The sequence below is a fragment of the Numida meleagris genome, chromosome 4 (genome assembly GCF_002078875.1).
Source record: "Numida meleagris isolate 19003 breed g44 Domestic line chromosome 4, NumMel1.0, whole genome shotgun sequence".
In the NCBI taxonomy this organism is placed as follows: domain Eukaryota; kingdom Metazoa; phylum Chordata; class Aves; order Galliformes; family Numididae; genus Numida; species Numida meleagris.
In genome coordinates, this window is record NC_034412.1 from 23,957,413 (window position 1) to 23,983,546 (window position 26,134).

A 26,134-nucleotide genomic window follows, 5' to 3' on the forward strand; every position below is an offset into this window, starting at 1 on the left:
CGCCGCGCGCAGGCGCAGTGGCTGCCACCGCCTCGCGACATGGCGGCGCTGCGCGTGCTGCAGCGGGCGGCGCTGTGCCGGGCCCCGTTGGGGCGCCGCGCTGCGTCGGGGGGCTCCGTGCCTCAGCGCATCGAGGAGAAGCGCCGCGCCGCGCTGCTGGGCGGCGGCCAGAGCCGCATCGACGCGCAGCACAAGCGGGTGAGCCGCGGGCGGCGGGAGGAGAGCCCCGGTCCGCCGCCCCCCGCCGCCGGGCTCTGTGAGGGAGCGGCCCCGGGCGTCGAGTCGCCGGGAGCCCGCAGCGCCCTGCTGGGGCTGGTGTTCGCCGCTCGGCCCTTCGCGGGGCGGCTTCCCTGAGCTGACACTGAGGCCCTCGCCGCCCGTTACCGAGGGTGGAAGAAAGTCAGCCTGGTCCCCGCGGCGGGCTGCAGCGCGCACCTCTGAGGAGCACCCAGCGCGCTCAGGCGGCTGCCGGGCTGCGGGGCCGGGCGGAGCAGGGGTCGCGGAGCCCGGGCACGGGAGTTGCGGCTCAAGCAGCGCGGAGGTGTGGCGCTGGGGGACGTGCTCAGTGGGGATGGGCTGGGGTTGAGCTTAGAGGTCTTTCCCAACCTTCGTGATTCTGTCTTGCTCAGAACGGCGCGTGAAGAGTTCGGGGTGCCCTGCGGGACACGGGCTTACCGACACGCTTGTGTTTTTGCTCACCTGGGGGCCTCAAGCGTCATGCACCACGTCTGATGCAGATGAAACGTACAGCTTACGCTGGGCTTTCCTGCATTCGTTCGTCTCCGTGAACTTTTTCTCCCGTTGGTTCCGCATGGAATCTCAGCTGAGTTGTAACGCCGTGTTGAGGCGCAGTCCCCAGAAAGCGGGCAGGTCGGCACACAGCCACGCTTGTACTGAGATCCCTGCACATACAGTACAGTTATCCCTGAGATAACTGATCTGTATGTAAGGCTCAGCTTAAAAATGAATGTTTCAGTCACTGCTTACTTGGCATGATTAGCACCAAGGAAGGGTGTAGAGAGCTGGCCCGTGTGCGCCGCGCTTGGCCCTTCCTGAACTGGTGCCGAGTTGGTGTCCAGTAGAAAACGAAGCAGAGCACTCTGCCAGAAGTTCCCTGCAGGCTGTGTGTGTCCCTTCTCTTTTCCTTTGCTACAGTCAGATATCACAGAATGCCTCGCGCTGCTGTTAAGGACTGGTTTGGCTGTGGAAGGGCTCTGCTTTCAAGAATAGAATAAAGGCCTTAACAGCAAAGCAGCATTCAAACGCCTAAGCAAAAATAGCTGAGATGCTATTACATCTTGTTGAAAATACTCCAAGACTGTTTGTTTCCTCTTATCCTGTGGAAGTGCTGCTCCAGTAGTCAGTCTTCTTTTCAGAGTCTCCTTGCATTGTGTTTGTTTTTAAGGAGGCTCATCGCTGGCTACTTCCAGCTTTGGGGGTATGCAGTTAGTGGGCAGACAGTGGATCCAGTGAGAGAACATTTTGTTAAACTGCATCCACTGGTGGCTGGCAGCACCGGAGCTGCCTGATGGCTGCAGTAACTGCAGCTTGCTCCGTTTCAGGGAAAGCTGACTGCAAGAGAACGGATTCTTCTGTTGCTGGACCCCGACAGCTTTGATGAATATGACATGTTTGTGGAACACAGATGTTCTGACTTTGGGATGGACTCCAGTAAGAATAAGGTATTTTTGTTTCATGTAACTCTTGCTTCTTTGTCCTTTGCTGTTTAGCCAGCCACGTGATTGAAAATAGGTTCTTCTGTTTGCACACAGTTTACTTCTTTTGTTTTGGGTTTGGAAAGTGTTTGCAAACTTCCTTTTGTTGTTCGTAATTTCCATTTAACAGTTTATGTGGTTTATTTTTACGTTGTTTAAACTTGATTTTTTTTTTTGTTTTAGAAGATTACCTGTTTGTTTCAAGTACTTCCTTGGATGCTGTCTTAGATTTGTCTGTCAAGTCAGAGATACATACAATACAAATCCATTTTATGCCTTCAAATACATCTATATTTGCATATATAATGTATATTATACAAATGCAGATACTTCTGCCTCTCTACAGATATCATTAGAACTATAGGCTGAAATAAGTCAGGTCTGTACTTACGCTTGCCAAACTGCAGTCATTAAATCCTTTAGGGCCTGAAAACTTGATGTGTCTGCATGTTCAAGCAGTTATACTGGTTTGCTAGCAAGCTGCAATCTGCCTCACTTACGCAGTTTTTGATACGTGGCCATATATCCTAAACCAACCAGGTACATGACGTTTATCATATAGAAGAAAAAATCTGTGGCTCCCCGAAGTCTCTCACAGTAACATGGATACCTGGTGATGAATTAGTACCTGTAGAGAGTATTTTGTTGCAGTATCCTACAGAATTAACTGGTGAATATGCTGGGCAGTGTAGGTGGCTAGTGCAGATGAGCCTGTTGAGGATGAACCTTCTTGTAGGTTACTCTGGTTTGGGATGTGGTAGGAAGCTGCACCAGGTATGTCACTGCCTCACACTGAGTGCACTGACTGCAATTTCAGTTTCCACAGTTATTAAACTAGCTGATTGTTTTGCAGTCCTTCCAGTTGCTGTAGGTGAGGGAGGGCTCACTAGGCTTCCACCCTGAGAAGCTGGGGTGTGGGAGCCCAGCAAAGCAGAAGGCCTTCTTTTCATTTCTAGTGACCAGGCTGTTGACAGGACTTGATGCTGGAAGGATGGCACTCATGAGTATAGGAGGAAACATCTTTTCTTCTGTGAGTAATTTCTTACTGTGTTCCCCCAGCAAACTGAATTAACTCCTGTGTTGCCTTTCATCATAGTACACAATGCTGCATCTCACAGTGCTGTTAACAAAGCGCTGTTCCTGAAGATAAAAGGAGCAGTGAAGTCCTGAGAGTGACAACCAGGTTAATTTTTGCCTCATCCTTCAGAATTCACCTTTCAGTGGGCTGCGGATTGTGTTTACAGAGCACAGTTTCACAACAGATGACCTAACTGGTGGGCAGTGAGCTGGAATATTAGTTTACCATTGAATTTCTCCAGGTTCCTGGAAGTTTCCAAATGTAGGGTGAAACCTGTACTCCATCCAGGACGCTGAATGGGCTGTTAGGAGCCATCTTTGCAGTATGATGGCTGGAGCTGGAAGGGTGTTTGCTGCTTTTCTGCATGCCAAGAGGTGGTAGTGGTGCTGTCTTTGCAGCTTGAGAAAAGTCCCCAGAAGATGTGACCTCCCTGCAAACAGATCACCTTGGGTATAAATGGGCCTTAGAGTAGAGAAGAGTGGGTTTTTGTTTATTTGTTTTTTTTCCTCCAAGGCGGCAAAAAGCATCGGCGTGCTTGGAATTCCTTTATGGCAGCACAGTTCCTCTGCTGTTTTGGAAAACATCCATATGCTTACTTAAAAGTGAGACAGCATCAATAAGTAAACTTCAGGACTCACATGCTGTATCTCCTCTTCCATCTTTTTACCTTATTTACAGGGTGAAAAATAGGAGAGGTCAATCTAAAGTGTTTTGGATTGCTGTATTTTATGACCTTTCTTAAGAAAGATTTGTGTCTGGCGTCCACTCTTCAAAACATCTGATTCTAATAAAATGTGCATCCTGTCTCTGAGGACATGACTTGCCTTAACTCCAGACGTGGTGAAACTTGAGGGTAAAGTGCAAAATTCATAAATCTTTACATTCATATACAGCTTTGAGGTGATATTATTCTGTTATCACAACTATTATGTGATATTCTTTTCCAGTGCTGAAGCAAGTCTTTCTGGAGCCTCCGCTGCAAAAACAAAGACCAGTCCTTCCATAACACCAGTCTTTACCTTGACCTTGAGTACTCAGTGCTTTTTAGTGGACATAGTTGCTATTTTGAGAGAGAGATATAATTATTATTTTTGATTTTTTTTTTTTTCTAATGCAGTACCCTGGAGACAGTGTGGTGACTGGCCGTGGACGGATTAATGGTAGACTGGCTTATGTTTTCAGTCAGGTATGTTTCTGCTTCTTGTTCATGTAAATAGCATGGACTTACCCTTTCAAATAAATTCACTGTATTTCAGTGTGACCATGTAGTACCTGTTTACCACCTGCCAGTAAACATAAGATAAGCATAACATCCTGTAGGAGGAAATTGTGCACTTTGAGACAAGAAGAGGCAAAAGAAACCTTTCCAAAACCATTTTTTGGGGTGAGAGATGCAGTTGTAGGTAAGATTGAGATGAAGTAAGTGATGGGTGCAGAACCAGTGCAAGTGTTTTGAAGTAACAAATGTTATTACTTCAGTATGATATCATTGGGTGATGATGATAAGAGACTGGAGGAGTCCCAAAAAATGCAGTGTTGGTAAACAAGGAATGAATTAATGGAGAAATCTCTGAGCACAACGCCTTACTGAGAACTCTGGCCATTCCTGCGGTTGGGTGTGTGTGACTGGACTCCTGAGGCCATGGGCAGTCCTGCAGGTGTCAGTAGAGCACATTGTGAGCCCTGGGAAGCACCTTCCCACTTGGAAGCTGCAGATCTGGGTCTGCCTACTGGAGTTACCAAGTGGAATTGCAATTAGTTGAATTCATGATGAAGGGCACCTGAGCAACTCTGAACTGAGCTATCTGATTAGTCAAAGAGACTGTGATATAAATAGATAAATTGCATGTTTTATATTAAAAATAATTTAGAGGAAACACCATAGGTGGAATTTATCTTGATGGAGTCTTAACACAGTGAAAGAAGAGCTTTTAGGTCATTGATATCTGCCTGTCAGTTCTAGGCTACCAAATAGCCTTTGTTCAAGTTGCTACCATGGCCGGAGTGATTGTTGCCATCTTGCTTGCACTGAGGCATGCACCGTGCCTGTTCTGTCTTGGGTATGTCGTTCTTCCAGGGGAGGGCACTCTTGTTATGTGGGCCTGAACGTAAGAGAGGAGCTGAGCAGGTGCTTTGTTCAAATAACATGAGATAGAGTGCAGTTCTTATATTGAAAGGGTTTGAACGTGTCCCTTCATCATATGCTGTTTTTTAAAATTATTTTTTAGAAAGACCTTGTGCATCTCCAAATTCAGCCGCCATCTGAGATGTTAGTTCCTTTCTGCTTCAACTACTAGTCATGCTGTTCTCTGCCAGCAGAGTTTTTAGGGTTTCTTTGAGAGTAAAACTCAGAGGGAATACATCAGTGAAGCTCAGCAGAAGTTGACCCTGGGTGCCAGGTATCCCTATCCCTTTTCCCTTCTGGATCAGCCCCAGGGCTTGTTGCTCGTTCAGAACTGCACAGCACAGTCCCAGAGGTAGCACCAGCTGTCGATTTTGGCTGGCGTAGGTGCTGCAGCACCCATAAAAGAATTATAAACTCCTGGAGCATAACTCATGAATACAGAACAATGGCATGTTTTCTCTTTGTGATTTCTACCCGTTTGCAGATTTTCTTTCTGCTGCCCTTTGCAGTGGGACTCTGCTTATAATGGCATTTGTCAGGCTTACTCCAGTCTACTCCAGCATTGATAACGTCTCTGAAAGAGTAACATGTTTGTGGAAAAAGAACCTTTGTTTGAAGAATAATACAAGCAAATGAGACATAGTGAGTTTGTAATTTGAATGTAGGTCCTACTGGCAGATGTATAAAAGATCTTTTTTTACTTGTAAACGATGTTGGATTGACCAAGACTGATCTGTAGGCTGCTGTATAGCATCATGTTGCCTTGGAACAGTACACTAAATGTAGAGCACTGCAGGATTGTACTGTTTTCTTGACACGTCTTTCACCAAGGTCAGTTACTGGGATTCATTTGCCTGCTTGTTATTGAAATGGTTTTTTCCATAATCTCAGAATTTGTTTTGTTTGCAGGACTTCACTGTATTTGGAGGTAGTTTATCTGGAGCTCATGCCCAGAAGATCTGCAAGGTAATATTTCACAATAGAAAACAGCGACAAAACGTTGCCAGTTTCCTTTTTCCAATCTGTTGTGCTAATAACTTGGGAGGTAATGATTTGTGAGTGACTTTAGTGGGCTGTGGTGAATGTCACTGGCAGTCTCAGAATGCCTGTGTCCGTACATTGGTAAGGTGTGGGAGCACAGCTGAGTAGACAGGTACCCTCTGGGAGCTCTTTGAGCTTTAAGTAATGTACACTTTAAGTTGATGTTTCTGTTGTGTTACAGAAGACAAGAGAGGCATGCAAATATGAGCATAGATTAACTAGCCACTGTCTGTGGGAGGAATTTGAAATGACTTGGAGGTTATGTTATGTGAAAATGTAGTATTTATAAAAAGAAATTTAATAAGTAAACAATCTGAAGACAAACAACAACCTAGAGGTCACCTTGATACCAAGCTTCTGTTATCAGGCATGCGCAGCTGTTTATCCTCATTTGCCCTCCTGTCTCACTGAAAAAGCTGGTGTTCAAATCCCAGGGGTGTGGAGGACAAGAACTGCTTCACGCACGAGTATTCAGTGGCATGGGCTGATGAAAACTTCCAGAATTTTCTCACTGTGGAATTGGAATCAAGGTGTGTGGAGCTCAAGGCTTTTTCTCCTGCTGGAAATAACTAATTTTTGGCATAACCTCCTATGCCGTGAGGAGATATAAAACTAGAAGACACAAAGACTTTGGGCTGGGTAATAACTACTTGGCTTTACCACCTCTTGATATCAGCAAAGGCGTTTGTATTACCCTTTTACATTGGAGCTTTGAAATGTTTTTTGACAGGGTAGTAACGTGATGGTACTGGGATGCCTTCTGCCGTTTTGTTTGTGACCTGGTATTTCTGAAAGAGCAGGGAGAAGTGGTAGCAGAACTAGAAGACACGAGTCCTTCCTATTTGTACTGTGTTTGGCATCAGTACCAGTGGTAGGATCTGATGTTTGAAGGCTCTGGATGCATCAGTTGCTCAGTCTGTGAGGCTGTAGCTTGGGCAGTGGAGAGCTGTGTGGTGCGATATCTCTTTCATTTCTTTCAGGTCTTACTGGGCTGAGTTTTGGGAAGCAGAAATCTGTTCTGGGAGACGGTCTTGGCTCCTGCAGACCATTTTGAGTTGATTGAGGCATGTAAAATACCATGGAACGTGGAAGTGAAGTTGCTGCCCCACAACAGGGCTTTTCTCTTTGTCTGTAATTGTTTTACATGTGGGCTTTCTTCCTGGAGTTAGAGAGGCAGGGATATTTGGCATCTTGCAGCAAAATTCCAGGGTAGGTCTGGGCTACAGATTATTTCTTTTGCAGAAGAGCCGTACGTACGAAATTTCAGACCACATGCAATGCCTGTGGTTTCCCTGAAGCAGCAGAGATTTAGTGTGGCTCTTGAGAGTAATGTGCTTGTGGGGAACACTTCACAGCCTGTATGCTTAGTGGGCATCTAAGATGTTGTATTTCAAGACAGCTGGGGAATCTGAGATGAACTAAAATCAGTGTTTTTGAGAATAAAGCCTGGAATATTCCTCACAAATACTAGTATTGCCAAAAAAAAAAAAAAAAGTATGGTCTCAAATATATGAGTACTCTAAACGTTTATATTGATGTGAAGAATTGAAGTATCTGGAAAAATCTTGGAAGTAAATAATGAGTCCGTATGCAAGTCCTTGGGAAATAGCAAAGTGTGTCAGTAAACTTGTTTCACTGACCTGCCGTGGTAGGATCACAGGCTTTCTGGGAAGAGGCAATAAATGTCACCTGGTTTCTAACAGGGCATTTGATAATGCCGTGTGAAACATCCCTGTAAGCAAACATGGCTGCTCATGGAGCCTATTTGCAGCCCACACAGATGCTTTTAAAATGCAGGACTGTATTTAAATTGCACAGTCATTCTCCATGCCTGCCACAGTGGTGATTCAACTACTAAATGAACATCCAGGGACAAAGTGTGGAGGATCCCTGTTTTACATGCAGTGACTGCGAGTAGGAACGATGCCAGATGAGAACTACACAGAGACAGTTATCACCAATTCATGTTCAGGCTGGAATTTTGGTACTGCTAGGGTATATTGATGAATATGACAATATGCTTTCTGTTTTTCTAGGTAATAGAAAACCTGCTTTCTATTGTTGATGTGTTGTGAGCACTTTGAAAGACAGGGCTGAAGATTTAGAAATCTTAAAAAGTTAAAGTTTAAAATGAGATATGATGATTGCAAGGGCAGGAAAAAATCAAAATAGAGATTGATAGACCATGTGTAGTTCTGCAGGAAAATGATGTAAGAACTAAAGCAGATCTTACCTTAATATACCAGTGCTGTAATGTTATGAAAATGCCGAACTCCTCCGATTGTGTCACTGTAGCAAAGGGTTTGGTGGCACGGTATGGGCATGGAGATACACAGCTGGTAAGGCAGATAAATGTTAAAGGACGTGAGAGGGCTTAAACGTGTGCCTTTTAGCCTCCAGTCTGAGTGAGTCAAAATACAGTATGTCGGTAAGCAGTTAGTGACTATGATAATTAATGCAAGAAAAGGAGAAGCTAAGTGCTGTATAAACGGCTCACAGTCTGTCACATGGATTTTTTCCTAGGGGATGTCCACTTTTGGATGGGGAAGGGCTGTGCTGGTGTTTTAGCTTAGCTAGGTAAATAAGGAAGTGTCTGTGTTCATCACCAGGTCATGGATCAGGCCGCCATGGTTGGAGCACCTGTGATTGGGCTGAATGACTCGGGAGGAGCCCGCATTCAGGAAGGAGTGGAGTCGCTGGCGGGCTATGCAGACATCTTTCTGGTAAGTAGCGGCTGGTTGCCGGGCAGCTTGCCACCTGCAGGGAGGGAGAAAGGCTGTCTTTCTTTAAGGCAGGGTTTCTAAGTAAACTCATGGGATATCATAGTCCTATTTCATCCAGTGTTACCTGGTGGGTAAGGCAGTTTGTGAGACTCCTGCTGTCCTTTTGGTTCTGTACCTGGCTTTAAGGAAATTACTTTTCTTCTTAGTTCCATTACCCATCTGGTAAGCAGGGGTAATGCTAACCATTGTCAAACACTGAGATCTGATGAAAAGCTCTGTAGGAGTTGCACTATAACGTGGGCTTTGTCAGGAGCACAGAGAAGTAGGCAATTTACTTAATTAGAAGAAAATTCTAAATATTTTTTAGTTATTTTAGTGAATAACTTTCTGATTCACACTGAGTTATAGCTTGTGTGTGTTGGGGTGCAACTCCTTTCAAAATATTTATGCATTTGTCTGAGACAAGTGGGCACGCTCTGCTTTGGAGTGTTTTGTTGGGTAACTGATGGCTGTGTTCCACCACTAGCTGTCCCTGTGGCTGCTCTGAAGTACAGACCTGTTAAGAATTTCACAGATCAGATTTGCTGTCCGTAGGGCTGATAAGTGGTGAAGCTTTTCTGTAGCAGAAAAAGGGACTTCAAAGTAAATCAATCACCGTGTACTTGAAGACAACTAGAGAACTTGCATCAGAAGCACCAAGTGCTGTTCTATCAAGTTGGTAGGTCAATGAGAGGAGGAAAAAATGCAAATAGGAAATTTCTGTGCAAAGAACAGTTTGGAATACAATGGAACTTCTTAATTTTACCACTTGAGGACATCCAGGGCTGATGGGACTGGTGGAAGTTTTACGTTACACAGTATCTTGGTGACTAAAGTAAAATTTTTTTTCTCTACACGCACTACTGATCTTTTTTTTCACTGTATTGACAGTATTTTATATGCTTACCAAAATGCATAGTTTTAAAGTAAGTGAACAGAACACAAACACAATCATACTTTCTGTAGGAATGAGAAATGTCATTTATTATAAATGATAGGAAAAGTAGTAATCATAAACACCTCTTAGAACTACCTTGAAAATGTGTGACAGAAAGATTCCAAGGGACATCAGTTGTCTTACTGACAGTTTTCTTTTTGGTTTAGTTTTGTGTATGCATTTCTGGCTTTTTGGTTGGTGGTTCTTAACGTACTGGCAGCCTGTAGAGTCAGTGCGATGCCATCTGACTTTTGTACCATTAACCCAGAGGACAAAGTTCAGCCAGCTTCCACTTCTTTCTTTTTCACAACCACGTGGCATCTTGTTTTTCTTTTGCCTTGATAAATGGCTGACCGTGGTCAACTATCAGCTTTACTGTTTTAGAATAGAATTACAGAACAATTCTGGTCCGAAGAGTCGTCTGGGGGTTTGTAGACCAACATTTTGCTCAAACCAGGGCCAATTTTAAAGATAAACCAGGTTGCTTCATCTCATCTAGCCATGATATGAGTATCTCCAAGGTCGGAGACTGGACAGCCTTGCTGAACTATTCTCACGGTGACATTTTTTCTCTTATCTCTTGCTGTGACTTATACCGCTTGGTTCTCATCCCGTCACTGTGCATTTCCAAGGAGGGTATGACTCAGTCTTTTTCACAGGAGTCCCTTGGCACAGCTGCAGGTAGAAGCAAGCTCTCCTTCTGGCTTCTCTTCTCCATGCTCAGCAGCCCCTATTTCCACACCGTCTTACCGGATGCTGACTGCTTCAGTCCCCTGGCCGTTGTGAGGGCATCTTCTGGATGTGTCCCAGTTTGTCAGATTTGTACTGGGGCCTAAAACAGGATGTGAGGCTCCACATGTAGCCATCAGAAGCTGGCAGTCTTGTTTGGAAATGCCTCGCATGGACCTCCATTTCTAATAAGTGTCACTACTTGAGAAAGTTGTGGGATGCAGAAGCAATAGGTTCGCTGATGCTTGAAGTGTATCGCTGAGCTCCAGTTACTGCTCCAAGTCACTCATCTTTGGTTTACACAGATGCAGCATTCCTGGTGTTGCTGCCGACCACTGCTGTACACTGAGTTTCTGATCCCTCTGGACCTTCTTCATTCAAAGCAGGCTGGTAGGGATGCACAGAAAGATCGCATTCATTGTGGCTTGGAGAACATGGGAAGTTAATTCCTTGCTTAGACATTTCCTTTCAGTATTGTGCAGTGGGTTTGTTCTCAGTATGAGGTGTGATGTCTTCTCTCTAATTAGGGCAGATGAATGAGGTGGCAGTTAAGTTTGGGAAGTAAATGCACTTAATTTAATTCTGTCATTATTTTGAGCAGGTAGAGAGGATTTAGCTCAAGAATGTATGAGGTTGAGGTGGTGACTAAAACAGTAGAGTTTGTATGATGTTGTGACTTCTCTTGCCTGTTGGTAGCTTCTACTTTGTGCTGGGGAACAGAAAGAAGCCAAACAGTAGAAACAAAATAATTTTGCTTTTATTTGCATGAAAGCATTTTGTCCTACTATTTGTCTCCCAGTAAATAAAGCTGTCTCCTTCTGTTTGTCACTGCGAATTCTTGCAGAAACTCTGAACAGATACAAAGATGCAGATAGTTTTTTTTTTTTTTTTTTTAAACTGGGTGTCTTTGTGTTTTCTGTTGCAGAGAAATGTTCTGTGTTCTGGGCTGGTTCCTCAGATTTCGCTCATCATGGGGCCCTGTGCTGGTGGAGCCGTGTATTCGCCTGCTTTAACTGACTTCACATTCATGGTGAAGGTAAGGGTGGAGCAGATCCTGCTTTGCTGGGTTTGTTTGGAGACGGGCTCCTGCTTTGGAACAGTAAAGGCCTGGAAAATGCTGCAGGAATATCATTAACGTCATTGTAATGTTACCAGCTGTTAATGTCATGGGTAGCAGCACTGAAATAGTCCTGTTCCATTGTTCTGCACGTAGGACAGATGAAGAGATGATCAACCTTTTGTTAAAAGGCACTTTTGTTCAAGATGATTTCTAGAAAGAAAAGCTGCATAGTTTTGTTTAAGCTTCAATTTTAAATAAAATCAGACTGAAGCATTTAATACAAAAGTGTTTAATGTATTTTTGAACTGGATGGAATGCCAAGGTAACAAACTCCATAGGATCAGACAGCACAGCCAGTGGATGAGCCAGTTCTAGAAACATGACATGGCTTCATTTTATAAACTACTTGTGGTTTGTTGTGCTCCTGGCAGGTGTTGATTGCAGGTAGGTTGTGGTGGTTACTGCTCAAGGCACAGTCAGGGGGTGTTGAAATAGGCAGTCTCAGATGGCTTGTAGAAAAAGAGTTGGTCGTGCCTGTGAAGAGCTTCAGGAGGATTTTTGTTAATGAATTTCATAACATCCGAAATCAGTGTTTGTTGGTGGGGTAAGACAAACATTTCACCCCTTTGCACTCTTTTCGCGTTTCATGCTAATATTGGTAGAGCCAGAATTATTCTTTCTTGTTCACTTTAAATTTAGAATCATAGAATCATTCTGTGTTCCAGTTGTTCCAAGTTCTGTGGGTACTCAGCAAAAAAAGTTCTTCCATCCATCTTCCTTCAGGTGTCTCTTAGTGCTAACCAGGCTTTCCTTTTTTGTCCTCAGAAATAGCTGCATTGTTGATGCTGTTGTCTTTACCTCATTATTATGGTCTTGGATTATTTTTCTGCATAAGCTAATAATGTCTACAGAGACTGGTACAGAAACTGAAAATAAAAGACGTTCAGAAACCACAGGTAGACCTCCAGGTTGAGGCTGACTTAAATGAAATTGAATTCAGTTTATTCTTCATGGAAAGTCAAGAATAAATTTCCAGAGTAACCTATAGCTAACAGAATTTTCTGTGGATTTTTAGTATAATGTATCAGGGATTTCTTAGGAAATTCTTTCCAATGTGAAATGGCTTTCTTATTTTGAGGAAAATCTCTCAGCATAGCAGCTTTTCCTTAGCTTGACTCTGGTTCTACAGACTGGTTTTGCTTTATTCCCTTCCCTAGGATACATCCTATCTGTTCATCACTGGCCCAGATGTAGTTAAGTCTGTTACTAATGAAGATGTCACTCAAGAGCAGCTCGGGGGAGCGAAGACGCACACGGCTGTGTCTGGTGAGAGCTGGATAGTTTTACTTCACGTTCTGATTTTCTGTAACACAAGTGACGTGGCTGTTGTAGCTGCTGTCAACCTCATGCTGATTTTTGTGGTCATGGCTGGCACCTGAGGGGAAGCAAAGGGATGAAACTACTGAAGCATGGGATCTTTCCATGTGCGGGGCTCTTACCACTCCTTTAGTGACGGAAGACAGAGTAGGAAAAGTGGGAGTGTGGCAGAGTTCTGGGATTTTGAGGAGAAAGCAGCAAATCCACAGAAGATTATGGAAGTGGAAAGGTTGTAAGAGGGCAGAGCTCACAAGGAAGGTTTGGGGTGGTGGTTTTTGTATTTGTTTTTCCCCAGAAATGTGAATAGGTTGAAAGATTCTTAGCAGTCCCTGGTTTGCGTAGTAACATTCTTTCCATTTGGCCTAGTATTTTTTTTTAATTTTCTTTTCCTCTGGGGAGACTTGGTGACTCATTGGTCTTCTTGAGGCTCAAAGTGGCTGTGAGATTTCAAACTGTGTGAGCTGGACTGATGTGAACCAACGCAACACATGCGTGCACTCCTCCCTCCTCCCTCAGATCAGCCTTTGTGAGAGAACACACAGTGTAAAGCTTGAGCCCAGCAAGGACTCTGGGTTGCATTGCACAAGGCTGGGATCCAGCTAGGTCTGTGGCACCTGATAAACCAGTTTACACTGTTTTAAATGTGAAATCAACAATCCAGAGCTCTCTGGAAGAAGGCTGATACAGCCCCACGTCTTCTAGGTATTTTTAGCTGGTCAGATTTGGTTGCTTAAAATTCCCGATTGTTAATAGCTTAAGTTTAAAAAATATTGCTGTTCCTTCCTTGTCTTTATGGATACATACTTGAAAATGCACTTTATTATGTTTCAAAATAATCTCAACAACTGCTTCTTTCCAGGAGTGGCACACAGGGCCTTTGAGAATGACATAGATGCCTTACTTAATCTCCGAGAGTTCTTTAATTATTTACCTCTTAGCAACCGCGATCCGGCTCCAGTCTGTGAATGCCACGATCCCAGGTAAGAGGAGGCTGGCTGAGCTCTCTGCTTTCTCACCACTGAGTGTCATGGCTTCTCTGGTTCAAGAAGTATAAAGAAATGTGTTCTGATAATTCTGTTACACTGTGGGAACGTGGAAAGTGTTTAGATATGTGTGTATGCATAACATACGTGCTCACTGTTAGATTGAATTTTCATAAAGTAATGTTACGCCGTGTACATGACATGGGGAAAAGTAATCTCTGTCCAGGTTCACAGCTCTTCAGACAAGCACCATGAGGCAGAAGATAGCACAGTAGGCTGCAGTGAGGAGATCCTGCCGTGCTCTGACAGTGGTGTGTCTGTTGGGTAGACTTTGGTCACCAAACGGAGAGGTTGGGCTGGAATGATGGGGTACAGGAGGCATTAGGCAGCTGTCTGGAAGGCTCATAAAGTAGCTGACAACAAAGGAAGGACTTGAGTCACTTCAAGAGTGGAAAGTGGAAAAATGGCGACTGGATTTCATCTTGGAATTTGGATGGAGGGACAGCCTGAGAGTCAGCACAGCGCTGGTTCAGTAGGCAGCCTTGCTAGTAACAGGAAAGGCAGAGAATGCAAGTGGAATAAAAGCCGTTTAACCTAAGATCCAGCTGCAGCCTTAGTTCAGCCCACTCTGTACGCATCCCCTAAAAGTTCACCGCCCTCTCCTGTATGGCACCTGCTCCTAACTTTGTTCATCCTTTCAGTTCTACAGATGCGTATGATTTATGTCTTGTAGCTTCTTGTACACGTGAAGTGTACATGGGTGTTGGGAAAGTTATCCTCTCCCTATGTTTCACTGTCCTGTAACATCTTTGAAGCATTATTTTTCAGATCGGTGTTACAGATCGCTGCTGTGGTAACTGAAATACATTGTTCTCTGTTACGAGAAATAAACGTGCCAACTGCTGTTAAGAGAATAGTCAGACAAATTGATTAGTTTCTGGTCCTAAAATTTCCTACAATGTTGATCTTACAAGTTTGTTAAGCTGGAAGACCGTTCTTACAGTGACAAACCAGAGTGAATCCGTGATATTATGGGGCACTGTCACTGAGGTAGGCACTTTCTACGCATTCAACATATTGTACTGAGATAGAAAAATAAACTGCCCACTATAAGATATACCGATTACAAAACAGACTTGTCTCCAGAAATGAAATTAAAATGTTTGACTGTGAGGAGCTGTCAGTTGTCCCATGGCTACTAACACACGGGAGATAGATTAGTTCTTCCCTATGGGAGACAACGTTTTATGCAGCACCAGATAGGTAGAGGATCACAGTATAATAAATGCTCAGTAATTTGTATTAAGAACTTCAATTTAGTTGTCTTTCTACATGTGAAGACAGATCTCTTTGTTATATTTACCTGTTTGTATAGTGACATCTCCAATATTTATCAAATTTTATGGTCCTGATACTTCACATTGGTGATATTTTGTCTGCACATACTGACATCTGAGTGGACTCCTGCTTTGAACTGATGGAGTTGGTTCTTCCTGCTGCTCCAGTCGCGGCCCATTCCTCTCATTTCTTTCTCACTGGATCATTTTTATGCCGGGAGAAATTGCCACTAATGATGTAAATGAAGCGTTACATCCTTTCATCTCCATTGCTAAGTCCGACCATGTTGTTTTTTTTCCTTCTGCAGATAGGTTCTTTGTGGTGCTGATGAGATCAGGTTTGGTAGCTGGAACCCCTGTTGGTTACAGTTGTTTTTTTTTGTGGCTCATATGGTGATGATGTCCCCTCTCTTTGAAGAGTGTCTGGTACATCCCATTTGTGTGATGTGATTTATTTTTGTGTCTCTGACTGTAAACAAGTTCTGTTTCCTCCAAAGCCTGAAGAATGTGTACGTGTTCTGAAGGAAGCGTGGAGCCATTCTTGCGAGCCTTGCACAGGCTCATTTTTGTATTTAACCAAAACTATTATTGACCTGGCTGAGAGTTTATTGGGCTGTCACAGTCCTCAGATGACTGCTTTCATGATGAGCAACAAATGCTTTCAGATAAATTAGATTTCAAACTGATAAATGAGATCTCTCGGCCTTTTGAGTCCAGGGGCTCTACTAGCAAGCTCCAGATGTCCTTTAACTGTGATGGTTTGAGATTTTTCTTTTCCCCAAGATATTCTGGGTAATGTCTTTGTTTGCCAGTGGTTGTTCATTTTAATGCCGTTATGATTTCCATCTCTGCCTTGTAGCCCTGTGAATTTATGGGAGCAGTACTTTCATTTTTCCATTTTCCTTATCCTTTGGGATATCTGAGAATACAATCTGCAGGTAACAGGCAGATTTTAAAGCACATTCATACCTACTCTATGGGAAAGTAAAAGTTTCAGAATCCATTGTAACTTGGTGTTAACATGTTTACTTTGATTGCTTTCATCAGTTTAAGATGTAATTGTATCATTTGATGAATATATTTGCACGCATTTCTCTTAATTGTGGAAACACACTGGAAGTGTTCGTGTCAGTTCTGTTACTCCCTCAGCAGGGAGGTGTCTGTTCGTTCCACTGCATGCGAGTGCAGACGCAGCAGTGGGGCTGATGTTCCTGCTCTTTGCCTGATTTTGACAAACTGCAGATGAAGCACTCCAGTCTTAAATTGAATGTCTAGAGTCTTATGTTGTACTGTTTTAAAAGTAGTGAACCATAGCATTGTTAAAATATAGAAGAGTACAGTGGTGAACTCATAGCAACTGACAAACAACTCCCCCCCCCCCCCCCACTGTGAATGAGTCCAAAGACCCCATTAATGCCAACAAATGTAAGTCCTCAATGAAACTATTGAAGACAGTGCGAGCTGCTAACAGGGTGTTAAGTGTCAAGCTGGTGAAGTGCAGAGCTGTTGAGATACACAGAGCCATGGGAAGGATTCTTTAACCCAGTGCTTAGCCTGAAGAAGCTGTGAATGGACATGCCCTCCCTCCTCTACCTGTTTGGTGGCAGGGGAGGGAAGTATGGAAGTACGGAGAGGTTTCCAGTTTATTCAGTCACAAGCATACAGCATGGGCAGAGACAGCATCAGAGTTGTAAACGTGACAAGAATGGTAAGAAACCTTGCTCTGTCGCTGGGAGAAACCACTCATCCAGCTGTAAGGACCGTCAGCAGTGGCACAGCGAACTTGTGCTTCTGCAGAGTGCTCGGCACTGGTTCTGCCAAAGTTTCCCCATTGCTGAGCTGTGCCCCAGCCCTGCACGCGTGGCTGCAGTGCCCCCGCAGCCTTGGAGCATTTGGGTGCCTCCCCAGTGCCCTTCTGGCATCAGCTTGCGTCATGGCCCCCTCCAGCCAGAGGAGGAGCAGTGCTTCCAGGAGGTGATTCCGTAGACAAAAATACATCTCTGAAAGAGATGTCTCGTTCATCAAGAGATGGATCGGGCTTTCCTCCTTCAGGAGGAGCTCTGAGCAACAGGTAACCCCATGGGTGAGCCCTCGGTGGCCCGAAGCAGAACTGACTGCTGCAGAGAGGACTATTCCTCTCCCCATGTTTGAGTAGTAGTTCCCAGGACATTTCAGAGAGATGGCATTGTTTGCCTGAGCTTTTGGTCTCGGTGTTCATCTGATTTGTAAATATTATTGCTTGGATTTATGTTCTGCAGTGACCGTTTGGTTCCTGAGCTGGACACAATTGTCCCCATTGAATCCACTAAAGCCTACGATATGCTGGATATCATACGCTCCGTAAGTGCCAGTCTGAGCCCTGCCGAGAAGAATGTGAATATATCATATTCTGTGTGTATATAGTTGTAAATAGTGGAAAGAAACCACTATGGGGCCATTTCAGATCTGCTTTTCAGTCTTTGCAGGTTACTGTTTGTTCCCCTGTTCAGTGGCCATGCTTCAAGGGACAAACAATAATGGAAGAAGTAAGATGTTAGCAGGGGAAAAGGGTCTTAGTGTTTGTCTTTTGGATATATCTTATCATGCTGCCAGCACAGCTGTACAGATGAGAGCACTGCCATATAAAACTAAGGGAATTCTATGAGAGCAGCATAGGCAGTGCTGGTAATTCCCTTGCCTAGTTTTGCCTAATTCACTCTGTGTTAGTTGTAACAAGTTAATACGTTGTTAACACCTGTGCAGAGAACAAGGCTGTAAAAAAACCAAAACAGAAACAAGCCCAAAAATCAAAGGAAAAACCAGTTCTGTTACATGGAACTGTTATGGCCCCTGCAGAGCACCTGGGAGTCCCAGTTCTGAATATTCAGGTTCCCAGGTTGGCCCAGGATCCTGCAGTGGATGACAGACCCGGGAAGAACAGCCTTGTAGGCAGTGAATACAAATGGCTGGGGGGAGTTCAGCTGAGCTCATGGCATCTTTCCAGACTTTTCCCTTTTGCTATTTTGACTGTCTCTCCCTACACACACATTCAGCCAATGCTTTTCAGTTTGCAGCTGACTGCATTTAGATCCATTTCAGTGGATAAGGAAAAGCTCAGAATCTGTTTTTCATCTGCGAGTTCTTCCCTTCTGAGTGTCAGTGCTCTCTGTTCAAAAGGTGGGGTTTAAACATTCTGAAGTGAATTAGGAACATTCCCCCCCCCCCCCCCCGCCCCGACTTTGAGAAGTATTAAGAAAGGAAATAAAACTGCTTCAAATAATAAATTATTTGAAACTTTCCATCCATTGGAAGGGACCGGCAAACTGCGGTGTGTATAGGGGAAGTTGCCATCACGAGCTGAAAAGAAGGCATTAGAGTAGGATGCAGCAGTAGTAGAGTAGAAATGCAGCCATGTATAGGTGTCGCTACTGCTCCATCTATAATTATCATCTTTTTTGAACGTGTGACTACTGATACTGCTTTCTGTACCGGTGGATGTCACTTTGCAGAGCACTCGTGGGGACTTCAAGATCAGAGAGGTGCAGCTGCAGGGGTTTGTGTTTGCAGGGAGATCTTTTCGGCATGGTGTCCTCCCGCTGTGCAGAGCAGTGCTTCTCCATTCGCCTCTGTTGTATGCAAGCAACACAGTCAGTACACAGGTCATCACCTGCAGCAGAGCATGATATGTTTGGCTCTAGTAAGAAAGTACTCTGAGCTTGCAAAGAAGCAGAGTATGTATTAAACAGATAATGAAAAGTCCCCGAGTTCCAGAAAGTACGATTTGCTTTTTGTCTCCAGAAGCTGTCTTTTAAAGTACAGTCTGCCAATGGTACACTGAGAGTAAAAATGGTCAGCATCTGACTTGGGATTTCTGTGGTAAGTTAGGAGAGCAGGCCTACTACAGAGGAAATACTACAGAGATGATTTTCTCTGCTGGAATGCTTAACTGGCAATTTTGATAGTAAACACAGCACTAATTAGTTCTTGCAAAGAAGACAAAAAGATTTCTTCCCTTTTTTATTTTATTCTACAAGTTCTGAAATGTTAACGCTTCTGATACTAACAGCTGGTGTGTTTGTCTGTGTATATAAAGACGTGTACAGATGTCATTCTAAGGGCTCTGCCTGTCTCTCTTATTTACAGATCGTTGATGAAAGGGAGTTCTTCGAGATCATGCCGTCCTATGCCAGAAACATCGTTGTGGGGTTTGCCAGGATGAACGGAAGAACGGTCGGCATAGTGGGCAACCAACCCAAAGTAGCATCAGGTTGGGGACGGCTGTGTGCTTCTGATGTGCCGCCTCCTCTCGGTTTTGTTTTGGTTGGTTGTTGCCCTCTGTCTAAGGCTGGCTGGCTGCCCGATGAACTGATGATGGTTTGTGTGGCCTGCCATAAGTTCACCCTACTTTCCTAATACCTTTTCTGTCTGAAATCTCATTGCCGTGTTTTGTGACTTGCCTGATGCATTGCTGCAAAAAGACCTGAAAAAAGGTGAATGTCTGTATCAACTGGTGATCTAGCTCTTGGGTAGCTGAGGGACTGCTGTATCTAGCACAAGAGAAGACCACCACCAGTCTGGCAGTGGCTGTAATTAACTGGATTAAGCAGAATCTGGAGCCTGCACACTTGCTTCCACAGTGTTAGAATGCCCAAATCTGTTCTGTAGTGTAGCTCTTCTGAAAATGCAAAGCATTCAGACATACAAGTGTGTGGAGCTCATGCATAACTTAACTTAGACACGAAGATGCAAACACTTGTAGCTTAGATCACCCTTTCTGAACTGTGGAAGGGATTTTGCTTTCTCAACAGCTGGATAACTTCTGAAGAGACTCATGCTGATCAGTCAATGCCTTGGCTATCACGGTACCCAACAGTCACCAGGTTTTAATATTGTTTTAGTCTTCAGATGGTATTCTCAATTGGAAGAGGGACAGTTAATGTTTGAGGTGTCCTTCAGCACATTTTGTATAGGTGTAATATAACAGCACATGTAGTTCTAAATGGCAGTGACATAGAACAGAAATACTTGGCAGCTTTTCCCCAAAATGCCGATCTTTCCCCATGCGTTAGTGGCTTTTTTTTAATATGGAACTCCATTGTTCCAGTATGACTGATTGGGGGAAAAGAATAATTACAGAGAAAATCGCAGAAAAATAATTTAAATTACAAGGATATGATTTAAACCATGGCTTTTTGGCATAGAAGCTGTCTGTGCACAGTGGTCAGTGCGGGAAGACATGGAAGTTGCACGCTGTGTTTCAGAACAATGAATGAGTGCCAGGTGAATGCAGCCTGCGGGTCAGTGTCAGTGCTCAGTCAGCAATCCTTGATGATAATATCCGTGTTACCGTAGGCATGGTTTTTCATTTTGCTTTCTTTTTAAGAAGACAGTACAGCTTAAATACAGTGTGACTTTGATGCTGCCTTGAATTACTGCCGATAGCACATCATTAACACCTTACCCTGTTTTCCTTCCTCCAGGGTGCTTAGATATAAATTCTTCTGTCAAGGGAGCCCGTTTTGTTCGCTTCTGCGATGCGTTCAATATCCCTCTCATTACTTTTGTGGACGTTCCCGGGTTTTTGCCAGGTATGCTGTGTCCTTGTATTCCTGTTGGTTGCGGAGTGGGGGGGAGCAGCAGGAGGTGGTGGTGCTAAAACCTATCTTAAAAACTCTTTAAGAAGAGTTGCTTACTGTACCAAAGCTTAAATAAGCCAGATTTTAAAATGCTACTTGGTTAAGTACAGCAGTCATCACGATAAGGTATTGAAACATGCAAATTATGCTCCAGAAAAATGGGAGCCTGTTACATCTTTTATCAGTGAGGCAATAGAGAAGGTGTTAAGGGAACCTGACCACTTTCCTTTCTCTCCTGCTGTTGACACGCTCTCCTCTTCTTGTTTGGATCATGAAGCAGATTGGTTCTCCTTAGAACTTCAGGGGCTGCTATGTGGACAGATACAATCCAAGAACAAAGCTATTTCCATGTTGCCAGTTAGAAATATTAACTTAATATGGTATAATAGAATGTTGTCTTAGAAACAGATGAAAGAAAGATAGATAAAAACAGAGCTGAAGAAAGAAGACTTGAGGCCTCATACTGATTCTGAACTGTTGTATTTCAGAGTTTGGAAAAGATTAATACATTGCCATTAGAAATATCAATTAAAGTAATATATTCTGAGTGTGGTGGTCACTTCTCTGTTCAGTAGAGTAGGAGAAAGAATCTTCATTGAGGTGTACAAAACAATTTTGGCAGTGTGTGCAGATAGCATTTAAGGATAAAAACAGAACAAGTTTGGGACCAGATCAACGTCCGGAATTCATATTAATTCACAATGTGCAACAGTGTAAATGGTTCCAATGACAGCTGAATTGAGCTTGTCCTCGAAGCATTTGAAGTGAGTGGCTGCTCCATTTTAACAGTGAGTTAAATCCTGCAATCCAGTCAGGACTTGAGTTTGCCACCTTCTGGGTGTAGCCGAGGATCCCAGCTGAGTTCAGGTTGCTTCCTGCAATAAGACGTAGCTGTTTTGATATCTGCTGCTGGGAAGTGTTCATAGGCTTGGCGTGTCCAATGGTCCAGAGGGAAATAGAGGAATCCAAAGTGAAACTGCAGTTAAGAACAGACATTTGTGAGTGTAGGCATGCAGTATTAGACATTCAAATTACACTCGAAATCAAGCTACCAAGTTATAAAGAATCTCACAAAACAAATTTAACTTAAAATCACATATTTTTATTGAGCTTTTATTAAAAGATTACAAGCTTTTATTGAAAAGATCCCAATTTACTGTAAGAAGATGGATGAACTGCCAGACAGTCATTGCAGAGTTACATGCACGGTGGTCTGAAATTCAGAAATCCTAGAAATGACGTGCATGTGGTTGCCGTTTTCAAGCTCCAGTCCTTGAGCGTATCTCATCCAATACACATGCCTTATGGTGGCACCTGGCACATCTTTCCCGCTGTGGCAGACAAGTAGGAATACTGAGGCAGTGCCCTCCTGTGCAGATATGTGGGCACAGAAGGCAGAGCAATACCAGGCATCCTCTGGCTGTTAGTCTTTTGGTGATGAATTTGCTGTGTATGCGAACTGTATAGCTTCCTTGCTATGTATGCAGAGTTTTTCTTTGGTTTCTTCAGATTCTGTAAAAGGCTTTTCCAGAGTTACTTCATCGGTTCCTCTGGTCGTGTTCCCTCAACCAGCTGTCACGGCTGGGCCTGTTAGTGCTTAGACCAGGCTTGATGGAACGCTGTGCCATCAAGAGTGAAAACAGTTGCTGCAGACCTTCAGAAGGTCAGGATTGCTCTTGTAAGAAGGAGACCAAGGTCTTGAGAGTGATACAAGAAACGTCAGGTGTGCTCCAAAGGCTGAGGTCAGGTGCAGCTCAGGAAGGTGTCCTTAAAGGTCTGACTGAACCAAAGTTTTGATGCTGATTTCCCTGTTTACACTTCTGCATCTAAACATCTCAGGTTTTTCCCATTGTGTACTTTTTGTTTTGGAATCTTGAGCATTCCCGCTTCTTCATCTTGTTAGATTTTTGGTTTGACCCCTTCCTTATGTGAGTTCAGTAGTGCAATCAAATATAAAAACCATTCCCAAGCCTTTCCATCTGCCATGGCTATCACAGGTAGAAATTTGAGCCTTGTTACTGCATTAACATAAACTTTGGCTGTGATATGGTATGTTTTTTACACCAAAAAAAGTCCAAGATGGTGTTATTTATTTATTTTTTAATTTTTATTTTTCAAGGTAATGATTTGCTGGAGCTGGGCCTCCATAAAAATTCACAGCTGCTGAATACTCTGATAGTCACGGTCTGTGTCATGAGCCTGTGTCTGGGACAGAACTTCGTAGAACATCCTTTAAAATGGATGACTTGTATTCCTGTTTGCTGCATGTGATCGGTCTCCAGAATTACCAGCTGTGAGATTCCTTATAGAAGACCTCATGCTCTGTCCTTTGAGGGCCATGGTTTTGGGCTTGCTTGAAGGAAGACGAGCATGGGTCTTTGGTGTGTGGTAGCCAGGCTGCCTTCCCTTATGGACTGGAAGAAAGGGTTTTTGTAAGAGTGCTGCTTTCTGGAAGTGAATCTAGGTTGCATGTTTCTCTGCTAATCACGTGTGGAGTACTGAAAGTTATGGAATATTATTTTGTTCCTATGAAGATACCATCTGGTGAGCCTTACGTTTCTGTGACCTTACGTAGACTTGTCCTTCGTGCTGCTTTTGGCAAGATATTTTTCATAGAGTTGCTCAGCATCTAATGGAGAACAGCGCCTGGGCTATCACCTGCTGCTGCTATTAACAAGGCTCTGGTTGTTGTTAGTTTGCTGCTGGTAATGGCAAGATGATGATACTTGCACAACTGCGTATGAAGTTTCTGTGAACTTCCTAGAGTGACAAATCTTATTTCTGTCATTTGCAGGTACAGCTCAGGAGTACGGAGGGATCATACGTCACGGTGCAAAACTACTGTTTGCCTTTGCAGAAGCGACTGTGCCTAAAATTACTGTAATCACCAGAAAGGTAAGTTGGTATTAATTCTGTAGTGTTATTTTATAAAACGAGTTCCTGTTTTCACTAATAGCAGTTCTGGTTCTGTGAAGCTTCTCACATCTGTCCCAATTCTGCTTTCTGTAGCTGTCACATCTTTATTTGTCCCATTTGGTAACACCTCTTTATGCCAGCTTACAAGCAGCCACTTCTTCTGTTCTCTAAATATTTTCACAGTTCATTTTGTCTCTGTGCTCCTCTAAATTCATGTTTCTACTCTTTGCTTTCTCCCTAGAAAGCCTTCAGTCAAACATTTGTCCTCTGTCACCTGTTTGTGTCATTCCTCTGCAAGAGGCCATCTTTGTGATCTTCTCCACTCTTACAACTCCAGACTCCAGTTCCAAAAGCAGTGCTGATTGTGTCTCTTTTCTCCTTCCCTTGCAGGTTTAATGCTTCTGTGGTTGTCCTTCTCCCATGTACTTTTCCTATACCCTCCTTCATTTCCTCTTCTCTTTTTCTGTAAGGTGCATGACACCCTGCTTCCCTAAGCTCCTAAAAGGTTTAGCTAAACATCTATCTGCTTTCTCCTTTCCTGGTCTGTCCCACCTGTTCAGTTTTGGTTTTGTTGTTTGGTTTGTGATAGGCTTTTGACAGCAATAAAACTAAAAGAGCTTCTCAAATTTCCTTTGCCATGCCTGTTTCTTCTGAATGTTGCCATTCTTTTCTTCCCAAGCTGACATCCTCGCTGTCGTTTAAGGAGTGCCCTGAAGCACTTTGCTGCAGCTTGCTCTGCAGTTCCGCAGTATTTGTTTACCATTGCTGTCTGGACCGCTTCCAGTCCCAGAGTGGAGCACTGCAGAATCCGAGTGCTTTATCCCCTGGCCAGGTGCTCTCAGAAGCACACTAGCTTGTTTATTTGAATGCATGTGCAGGGTGAGGCCTGGTACTGCAGACAGGCGCCGACTTCTGTTTTCTGCCATCAGGAAGGTTTTATATTCCAACTGCTCCCTTCCTGCTTTTACATGGTTTCAAGTTTGTGATGTCTAGTCTTAGGAGATGGTTGCAGTCAAGTTTTTTACAATTCTTCATTGTTTTTATGAGTGGAAGTGTCGCTGAGTGTCTAATACTAGCGTGTTGATGGACCAAATAACAGCCACCAGTAGGCCCTATATGCTCTCTTACAGGTAAAAACCTAGCTCCACTTGTGTGTTGCTGGAACAGTAAAAGTGGCAAGAGAAAAGTGAATTATTGCTGCAGTAAGGTCACTTCACACTGACAAATCCCTGGGGTTTTGTTCCAGGCCTATGGCGGCGCCTATGACGTGATGAGTTCGAAGCATTTAAGAGGAGATGCGAACTATGCCTGGCCAACTGCAGAGGTGGCGGTGATGGGGGCTAAGGTAAATAAATGCAGGCTGACTCGCACTGGTGTGCAGCAGCCATCCCTGCGCACTGGCACAGAGGCCACTTCGTGAAATGAAGACTACTGATACTTTTGCTGAAGCGATTTACCCAAATGCCCATGCAGCGTGTGGGGGGGTGGTAAAGCATACAGCTTTCCCCGTATGGGTTGAATACCTGTGGACTTTATGTTCCTAGGGTGCTGTGCAAATCATTTTCAGAGGAAAAGAGACAGATGCAGAGGCAGAATATGTGGATAAATTCGCAAACCCCTTTCCTGCAGCTATGAGAGGTATTGTTATCGCATGTATTGCGTCTCTTGTTTTGAGTTTGCCATTGCATGTAGTTAATTCAATTTTAAGCACCGAGTACACATTTTGCTGTTAATTATTTAGCCAAGAAGCTTGTATCCAAGTCAGAAAAGTCATTGCAACTTGTGCCTGAAAAGGAAAACCACATCTTAGACCAAAAAAAAAAAAAAGCAAACCACCCATCTGAATGGCTTTGGATGGGAAGAGACTGGAACAATGTGGAGACTGCAGTGGAAGGCATGTTTTCAATTTTGCAATCATTAGAAGCATCTCAAAACTCAGACTGTTAATGAAAGTTAAAGGTGCTCCAGCAATCTACTTGATGGTTCTAGATGCTGACTGGTGGCCTTGAGAAAGGGTCTGGTTCAGTTCAGTGGTTTTTCCCAGGGCTCCTTGGCGTGACTTTTTCTGCTCTTCTTATAAAAGGCCTTCTAGCTTTGAAGCATTACCTGTGCTCTAGAAGGCAGTACTGCGGGCTTTGTAGTCAGCTCTACATCTTTCCAGTTACGCTGGTTTGCCCAAAAAATAAGCTATGTACTTCGTTTAAATCCTCTTAGCAGCACCACAGTTGTGCTTGTCACCACAACTAGTATGTGCAGGATTGCTCCCTTTGGTTTTGCAGTAGACTGTTACTGCTGTTAGAGCCAGGGAAAAAAGACTCGTGAACATGCAAAGTTAAGGGATTCTTCTAATCAACAATTCTGAACCTTTAAGTCAAACTAATTAATAGTAGAGATGGTATGTCTAAGATTTTGCAGTAACAGCTGAAGCATTCAGTGGGTCAAGCCCACTCCCTTCCTAA

General features: G+C 43.7%; 1 protein-coding gene and 1 long non-coding RNA gene across 4 annotated transcripts in view; one reads left to right on the forward strand and one right to left on the reverse strand.

Annotated features, from left to right (window-relative positions):
• Positions 1-26,134, forward strand: part of PCCB (propionyl-CoA carboxylase beta subunit) — a 26,611-nt gene continuing 477 nt past the window's right edge. Inside the window, exons 1-14 of one of the 3 annotated variants that reach the window (XM_021394535.1) lie at positions 2-198; positions 1,563-1,682; positions 3,911-3,979; positions 5,828-5,884; positions 8,569-8,682; positions 11,313-11,423; positions 12,665-12,773; positions 13,684-13,804; positions 17,403-17,484; positions 19,267-19,390; positions 20,604-20,711; positions 23,554-23,654; positions 24,922-25,020; positions 25,220-25,313. In XM_021394535.1, the coding sequence (XP_021250210.1) occupies positions 40-198; positions 1,563-1,682; positions 3,911-3,979; positions 5,828-5,884; positions 8,569-8,682; positions 11,313-11,423; positions 12,665-12,773; positions 13,684-13,804; positions 17,403-17,484; positions 19,267-19,390; positions 20,604-20,711; positions 23,554-23,654; positions 24,922-25,020; positions 25,220-25,313 (1,468 nt within the window). In that variant the 5' untranslated portion in view covers positions 2-39. Of the gene's footprint in view, positions 199-1,562; positions 1,683-2,671; positions 2,746-3,910; positions 3,980-5,827; positions 5,885-8,568; positions 8,683-11,312; positions 11,424-12,664; positions 12,774-13,683; positions 13,805-17,402; positions 17,485-19,266; positions 19,391-20,603; positions 20,712-23,553; positions 23,655-24,921; positions 25,021-25,219; positions 25,314-26,134 lie in introns of those variants that run through there. The other 2 variants (XM_021394537.1, XM_021394536.1) reach the window with 2 other exon arrangements.
• The window catches only part of LOC110397768, a 6,866-nt gene continuing 1,954 nt past the window's right edge, over positions 21,223-26,134 (reverse strand). The window contains exon 2 of the long non-coding RNA XR_002437959.1: positions 21,223-21,735. This is a non-coding gene — a long non-coding RNA (uncharacterized LOC110397768). The remainder of the gene's footprint in view (positions 21,736-26,134) is intronic.